Below are 8,770 nucleotides of genomic sequence, written 5' to 3'. Positions count from 1 at the left end.
TATTTAACCAGGTAGACTAGTCGAGAACACCTTTATTTAACCAGGTAGGCTAGTTGAGAACACCTTTATTTAACCAGGTAGGCTAGTTGAGAACACCTTTATTTAACCAGGTAGGCCTAGTTGAGAACACCTTTATTTAACCAGGTAGGCTAGTTGAGAACACCTTTATTTAACCAGGTAGGCTAGTTGAGAACACCTTTATTTAACCAGGTAGGCTAGTTGAGAACACCTTTATTTAACCAGGTAGGCTAGTTGAGAACACCTTTATTTAACCAGGTAGGCTAGTTGAGAACACCTTTATTTAACCAGGTAGGCCAGTTGAGAACACCTTTATTTAACCAGGTAGGCTAGTTGAGAACACCTTTATTTAACCAGGTAGGCTAGTTGAGAACACCTTTATTTAACCAGGTAGGCTAGTTGAGAACACCTTTATTTAACCAGGTAGGCTAGTTGAGAACACCTTTATTTAACCAGGTAGGCTAGTTGAGAACACCTTTATTTAACCAGGTAGGCTAGTTGAGAACACCTTTATTTAACCAGGTAGGCTAGTTGAGAACACCTTTATTTAACCAGGTAGGCTAGTTGAGAACACCTTTATTTAACCAGGTAGGCTAGTTGAGAACACCTTTATTTAACCAGGTAGGCCAGTTGAGAACAAGTTCTCATTTAGAACTGCGACCTGTTCAAGAATAAAGCAAAGCAGTTCGACACAAACAACAACAGCAGAGTTACACATGGAATAAACAGTCAATAATACAATATAAAACGTCTATATACAGGGTGTACGAATGAGGTGAGATAAGGGAGGTTAGGCAATAAATAGGCCGTGGTGGCGAAGTAATTAAAATATAGCAATTAAAACACTGGAGTGAATAGATGTGCAGAAGATAATTGTGCAAGTAGAGATACTTGGGTGCAAAGGAGCCAGATACATACACTGGGTGGTTCCAGCCCTGAATGCTGATTGGCTGACAGCCGTGGTATATCAGACCGTGTACCACGGGTTATGACAAAACATGTTTTTTTTTTTGTTTTTTTTTACTGCTCTAGTTACCACGGTAACCAGTTTATTATAGCAGTAAGGCACCTCGGGGGATTGTGGTGTATGGCCAATATACCACGGCTAAAGGGTTGTGTCCAGGCACTCCGCGTTGCGTCGTGCTTAAGAATAGACTTTGGCCGTGGTATATTGGCCATATACCACACCTCCTCGGGCCTTACTGCTTAAAGATATCGGTAACTGAGTTAAACTGGCAGCTTTAAATGTCAAATGTAGGTAAGAGGTTGTTGGAAAAATACATATTTTTTAGTTGATCAAAACTAATCCAGTTCCTTGATGTTGTTTTCCTCCTCAGTTTGGAGCGGTCCCAGTGGCCCTCTCCTCCGCCCGTCCTTCCCAGGCTGGCTTCCCCTCCTCCTCCTTTCCTTCCCTCCCTCCGCCTCCTTCTGGTCCGGGAGGTCCCATGCCTCCTCCCCCTCCTCCTCCCCCACTCCCAGGCTGCGGCCCACCTCCCCCACCAGGAGTGCCTCCCCCGTTCGGTTGTCCCCCTCCCCCTCCTCCTCCCCCGGGGTTCTGTGGGCTGGGCTCGCCTACCCACAACACCTTGCCTTTCGGACTCCGGCCCAAGAAGGAGTTCAAGCTTGAGACTTCCATGAAGCGCCTCAACTGGTCCAAGGTGAGACTCACTCACTCACTCAGTCACTCACTCAGTCAGTCACTCAGTCAGACAGTCTCACTCATTCAGTCACTCATTCAGTCACTCACTCACTCAGTCACTCACTCAGTCACTCGCTCACACACACACATCCACTCTCCTCGTCCATTACCCTAGCCTCCTCCCACACACTGCCTGGCCTTCTGTAGCTAATAGATCTTGCTAAACATGGTGTGTGTCTGAAAACCCAGCATGTGGCTGTGAACAAGGCTTGTTTTCAGGTGTGTGTGTGTGTGTGTGTGTGTGTGTGTGTGAAGTGCTACTCAAGAGCCCTGCCTGCTGATCACACAATAAATTAAATTCTCTAGCGATCTCTCCTGAGTTTTAGAGGCACCGTCTCTAAACTTTCAAGTCCTATCAGTGTAGAGTTTTTTTTTTTTTTGGGGGGGGGGGGGGGGGGGGGGGGGGGGATAGATTCATGCATATTAAACGTGTGTGTGTGTGTGTGTGTGTGTGTGTGTCGTCCTGTACAGCTGCACACCACCACAAAGGGGTCTCCTTTGAAACCTGTCTCATTGAAACCTGTTTACAAGCTGATCACAACACCAAAGGCGTCACCTAATCACACCCTAATATTCAGCGTGTCGTGCACTACTTTACCATGGCTTAAAAAGTAGTTCTCTGATGTTATATATATAGGTAGTTGGGTGTCGTTTGGGACGTATCCTTGCTCCCAGAGCTTCCTTCCCCAACAGGTCAGATGGTCCAGCTTGTTCAACAGCTGGATAAACGTTTATGGGGAAGGAGAAAAAAACAGGGAAGTGAGATTTAAACAAAAATATGAATTGTAAAATAGCGTGAAGTAATATCACCGAGACGAGATGAAACAACATCTGGTCTTCTGTGCTGAGCCAAGTCTCGTCTGAGACTTCTGGTCCAATCAGAGAGGAGAGGGAGGAGCCCCCCCGGCTTTAAATGGCTGTTGGCACGGAAACGCTAGCCCTGGAAACATCTGTACTGTTGCTTGTTGTTGCCATTTTATATATATATATAAATAAAGATAAGATATATATGTCAGAGAAGAAAGTTGGACTTTAAAAATAAACAACTTACTTTAAAATGTCTCAGCTTTTCCCCCTCGATCCTTCAAGTAGCATTCAACCAGCTGATACAGACTAAATTATTCCTAAACCTGTCTAACTCACCCGGGGTGTTACTGTCAGACTAAACCTGTCTAACTCACCCGTGGTGTTACTGTCAGACTAAACCTGTCTCACTCACCCGTGGTGTTACTGTCAGACTAAACCTGTCTAACTCACCCGTGGTGTTACTGTCAGACTAAACCTGTCTAACTCACCCGTGGTGTTACTGTCAGACTAAACCTGTCTAACTCACCCGTGGTGTTACTGTCAGACTAAATGATTCCTAAACCTGTCTAACTCACCCGTGGTGTTACTGTCAGGCCAGCTGATACAGACTAAATGTTTCCTAAACCTGTCTAACTCACCCGTGGTGTTACTGTCAGACTAAACCTGCCTAACTCACCCGTGGTGTTACTGTCAGACTAAATGATTCCTAAACCTGTCTAACTCACCCGTGGTGTTACTGTCAGACCAGCTGATACAGACTAAATGTTTCCTAAACCTGTCTAACTCACCCGTGGTGTTACTGTCAGACTAAACCTGTCTAACTCACCCGTGGTGTTACTGTCAGACCAGCTGATACAGACTAAATGTTTCCTAAACCTGTCTAACTCACCTGTGGTGTTACTGTCAGACTAAACCTGTCTAACTCACCCGTGGTGTTACTGTCCGACTAAATGTTTCCTAAACCTGTCTAACTCACCCGTGGTGTTACTGTCAGACTAAACCTGTCTAACTCACCCGTGGTGTTACTGTCAGACCAGCTGATACAGACTAAATGTTTCCTAAACCTGTCTAACTCACCCGTGGTGTTACTGTCAGACCAGCTGATTCAGACTAAATAATTCCTAAACCTGTCTAACTCACCCGTGGTGTTACTGTCAGACCAGCTGATACAGACTAAATGATTCCTAAACCTGTCTAACTCACCCGTGGTGTTACTGTCAGACTAAACCTGCCTAACTCACCCGTGATGTTACTGTCAGACCAGCTGATACAGACTAAATGATTCCTAAACCTGCCTCACTCACCCGTGGTGTTACTGTCAGACTAAACCTGTCTAACTCACCCGTGGTGTTACTGTCAGACCAGCTGATACAGACTAAATGATTCCTAAACCTGTCTAACTCACCCGTGGTTTTACTGTCAGACCAGCTGATACCGACTAAATGATTCCTAAACCTGTCTAACTCACCCGTGGTGTTACTGTCAGACCAGCTGATACCGACTAAATGATTCCTAAACCTGCCTCACTCACCCGTGGTGTTACTGTCAGACTAAACCTGTCTAACTCACCCGTGGTGTTACTGTCAGACCAGCTGATACAGACTAAATGTTTCCTAAACCTGTCTAGCTCACCCGTGGTGTTACTGTCAGACCAGCTGATTCAGACTAAATAATTCCTAAACCTGTCTAACTCACCCGTGGTGTTACTGTCAGACCAGCTGATACAGAGTAAATGATTCCTAAACCTGTCTAACTCACCCGTGGTGTTACTGTCAGACTAAACCTGCCTAACTCACCCGTGATGTTACTGTCAGACCAGCTGATACAGACTAAATGATTCCTAAACCTGCCTCACTCACCCGTGGTGTTACTGTCAGACTAAACCTGTCTAACTCACCCGTGGTGTTACTGTCAGACCAGCTGATACAGACTAAATGATTCCTAAACCTGGTTAACTCACCCGTGGTTTTACTCTCAGACCAGCTGATACCGACTAAATGATTCCTAAACCTGTCTAACTCACCCGGGGTGTCAGACAGCTGATACCGACTAAATGATTCCTAAACCTGCCTCACTCACCCGTGGTGTTACTGTCAGACTAAACCTGTCTAACTCACCCGTGGTGTTACTGTCAGACCAGCTGATACAGACTAAATGATTCCTAAACCTGCCTAACTCACCCGTGGTGTTACTGTCAGACCAGCTGATACTGACTAAATGATTCCTAAACCTGCCTCACTCACCCGTGGTGTTACTGTCAGACTAAACCTGTCTAACTCACCCGTGATGTTACTGTCAGACCAGCTGATACAGACTAAATGATTCCTAAACCTGCCTCTCTCACCCGTGGTGTTACTGTCAGACCAGCTGATACAGATTAAATGTTTCCTAAACCTGTCTAACTCACCCGTGGTTTTACTGTCAGACTAAACCTGTCTAACTCACCCGTGGTGTTACTGTCAGACTAAATGTTTCCTAAACCACCTAACTCACCCGTGGTGTTACTCTCAGACTAAATGATTCCTAAACCTGCCTAACTCACCCGTGGTGACAGACCCAGCGTTGGTGAGCCCATCGATCCATGCTGCTCCTCAAGTCATTCATCTGAACACTGTGCTCAGTGTCTGTAGTCCTGCTCTACGGGACGGAGGCCGCAGTGTGTGTGTGTGTGTGTGTGTGTGTGTGTGTGTGTGCTTGCCTGCGGGTGGGGAGGTAGTGTGTGTATGTGTGTGCATGTTATTGTGTGTGGGTGGGTGGCTGGACCAGCTAGAACAGCAGCCCCTATCTCTATCAGGACCAGCTAGAACAGCAGACACTATCTCTATCAGGACCAGCTAGAACAGCAGACACTATCTCTTTCAGGACCAGCTGGAACAGCAGCCACTATCTATCAGGACCAGCTAGAACAGCAGTCACTATCTATCAGTACCAGCTAGAACAGCAGCCACTATCTCTATCAGGACCAGCTAGAACAGCAGACACTATCTCTATCAGGACCAGCTAGAACAGCAGACACTATATCAGGACCAGCTAGAACAGCAGACACTATCTCTATCAGGACCAGCTAGAACAGCAGCCACTATCTATCAGGACCAGCTAGAACAGCAGTCACTATCTATCAGTACCAGCTAGAACAGCAGCCACTATCTCTATCAGGACCAGCTAGAACAGCAGACACTATCTCTATCAGGACCAGCTAGAACAGCAGACACTATCTCTATCAGGACCAGCTAGAACAACAGACACTATCTCTATCAGGACCAGCTAGAACAGCAGACACTATCTCTATCAGGACCAGCTAGAACAGCAGACACTATCTCTATCAGGACCAGCTAGAACAGCAGACACTATCTCTTTCAGGACCAGCTAGAACAGCAGACACTATATCAGGACCAGCTAGAACAGCAGACACTATCTATATCAGGACCAGCTAGAACAGCAGCCACTATCTCTATCAGGACCAGCTAGAACAGCAGCCACTATCTCTATCAGGACCAGCTAGAGCAGTCCTCAGAGATGTGTCAGGGAAGACGTAGGAGAGAGATGGGAAAGGCTAATAGCTAGCTTATTAGCTAGTCTCTTCCTTTTGATGTTTTGACACCCCCTTGACCTGGTGTGGCCCTACTCCAAGATAGGAAGAGAGTGTGTGTGTGTGTGTGTGTGTGTGTGTGTTGCTGGGGAGTCTATCCATGGTTCTTGTTATTGTAAAGGTCACGTGTCTTCAGTCATACCCCCCCTTCTATCAGCTGTAGACTGAGACGATGGTGTGTATAAGGGAGGGACTATGCAAATGAGATTCATATGTGTGTTTGGTCCTTCTATCAGCTGTAGACTGAGACGCTGCTGTGAAGGTGTGTTGTGGTGTGTATAGGGGAGGGACTATGCAAATGAGATTCATATGTGTGTTTGGTCCTTCTATCAGCTGTAGACTGAGACGCTGCTGTGAAGGTGTGTTGTGGTGTGTATAGGGGAGGGACTATGCAAATGAGATTCATATGTGTGTTTGGTCCTTCTATCAGCTGTAGACTGAGACTCTGCTGTGATGGTGTGTTGTGGTGTGTATAGGGGAGGGACTATGCAAATGAGATTCATATGTGCTCAGTACTTCCTTTGTGGCTGCTTGTCCATGTTCACATATTAACCCGCTGGTCTCGCCTGCCTTCTATTGGTGTGTCTGTGTGTAGATCCGCCCCCAGGAGATGTCCGAGAGCTGTTTCTGGGTGGTGGCTAACGAGGATCGCTATGACAACCCTGACCTGCTCAACAGACTGGCGCACACCTTTGGCTCATACAGACCAGGTCAGGCTAACTACTGTTGTTATCGTTTCTGTCTGTCTCTATCTGTGTCTTTCTCTCTGTCTGTCCCTCTGTGTCTCTGTCTGTCTCTCTGTGTCTCTGTCTGTCTCTCTGTGTCTCTGTCTGTCTCTCTGTGTCTCTGTGTCTCTCTCTGTGTCTCTCTGTGTCTCTGTGTCTCTGTGTAGCTATCACTAGGTGGAGGATAACTATCATGGTCCTGTATAGATAGTATCACTAGGTAGAGGAGAACTATAATGGTCCTGTATCGTACCACCAGGAAGAGGAGAACTATCATGGTCCTGTATAGATAGTATCACTAGGTAGAGGATAACTATCATGGTCCTGTATAGTACCACTAGGTAGAGGAGAACTATCATGGTCCTGTATAGTATCACTAGGTAGAGGAGAACTATCATGGTCCTGTATCGTACCACTAGGTAGAGGAGAACTATCATGGTCCTGTATCGTACCACCAGGAAGAGGAGAACTATCATGGTCCTGTATAGTACCACTAGGTAGAGGAGAACTATCATGGTCCTGTATCGTACCACTAGGTAGAGGAGAACTATCATGGTCCTGTATCGTACCACTAGGTAGAGGAGAACTATCATGGTCCTATATCGTACCACTAGGTAGAGGAGAACTATCATGGTCCTGTATAGTACCACTAGGTAGAGGAGAACTATCATGGTCCTGTATCGTACCACCAGGAAGTGCCCACAGTGTCATAGTGGCTCTTTAATAAGGTTAACCAAGCAGACAGAGACAGCAGGGGACTTCCTCCTCCTCCTCCCCTCCTCCTCCCCCCCCCCCCCCCTCCTCCTCCTCCTCCTCCTCCTCCGTTGTTGTTGTCTATTTGTCCAGATCTCCTCTCCTGATTAATTGAAGAGCTGGCTTCGTGTTATACTCCTCTGGTCGTGTCGTGATGTCGTCCGCTAGCTGGTTCACCGTCTCACCGTGCCGTAGAGGACACCATTTTGAATTATTCATTCAGCCATTATCTACCTGTCACTACTCCTACATGCAGCACAGACACACACACACTGTACACGCGCGCACACACACACACACACACTGTACGCACACACACACACACTGTACTTGCACACACACTGTACACACACACACACACACACACACACACACACTGTACACACACACACACACACACTGTACACACACCAGAGGAGCACCTTGTTGTGTGACATCAAGGTATTAAATAATGGAGACAGTACAGGTATACAAACACTTGGACAGGTGATGGAGAGGAACCTAACATCAGACCTCCTGAGGTTCTGTCTATCAGGGATGTTCTGGTCTAGCTAACATCAGACCTCCTGAGGTTCTGTCTATCAGGGATGTTCTGGTCTAGCTAACACCAGACCTCCTGAGGTTCTGTCTAGCTAACATCAGGCCTCCTGAGGTTCTGTCTATCAGGGATGTTCTGGTCTAGTTACATCAGACCTCCTGAGGTTCTGTCTATCAGGGATGTTCTGGTCTAGTTACATCAGACCTCCTGAGGTTCTGTCTAGCTAACATCAGGCCTCCTGAGGTTCTGTCTATCAGGGATGTTCTGGTTTAGCTAATAATCAGGCCTCCTGAGGTTATGTCTATCAGGGATGTTCTGGTCTAGCTAACATCAGACCTCCTGAGGTTCTGTCTATCAGGGATGTTCTGGTCTAGTTACATCAGACCTCCTGAGGTTCTGTCTGTCAGGGATGTTCTGGTCTAGTTACATCAGACCTCCTGAGGTTCTGTCTGTTAGGGATGTTCTTGTCTAGCTAACATCAGACCTCCTGAGGTTCTGTCTATCAGGGATGTTCTGGTCTAGTTACATCAGACCTGAGGTTCTGTCTATCAGGGATGTTCTGGTCTAGTTACATCAGACCTCCTGAGGTTCTGTCTGTTAGGGATGTTCTGGTCTAGTTACATCAGACCTCCTGAGGTTCT

General features: G+C 46.7%; 1 protein-coding gene across 1 annotated transcript in view; it reads left to right on the top strand.

Annotated features, from left to right (window-relative positions):
* Positions 1-7,026, top strand: part of LOC110517682 (protein diaphanous homolog 3) — a 286,923-nt gene extending 279,897 nt beyond the window's left edge. The window contains exons 17-19 of the mRNA XM_036973085.1: positions 1,356-1,676; positions 6,709-6,867; positions 7,006-7,026. Of these exons, the coding sequence (XP_036828980.1) occupies positions 1,356-1,676; positions 6,709-6,867; positions 7,006-7,026 (501 nt within the window). The remainder of the gene's footprint in view (positions 1-1,355; positions 1,677-6,708; positions 6,868-7,005) is intronic.
* The last annotated feature ends 1,744 nt before the right edge of the window (positions 7,027-8,770 follow it).

This window comes from Oncorhynchus mykiss, unplaced genomic scaffold (assembly GCF_013265735.2).
Source record: "Oncorhynchus mykiss isolate Arlee unplaced genomic scaffold, USDA_OmykA_1.1 un_scaffold_221, whole genome shotgun sequence".
Classification (NCBI taxonomy): Eukaryota; Metazoa; Chordata; class Actinopteri; order Salmoniformes; family Salmonidae; genus Oncorhynchus; species Oncorhynchus mykiss.
Note: the sequence above shows the minus strand (reverse complement) of the source record. Positions and strands in the feature narration are given on the sequence as shown.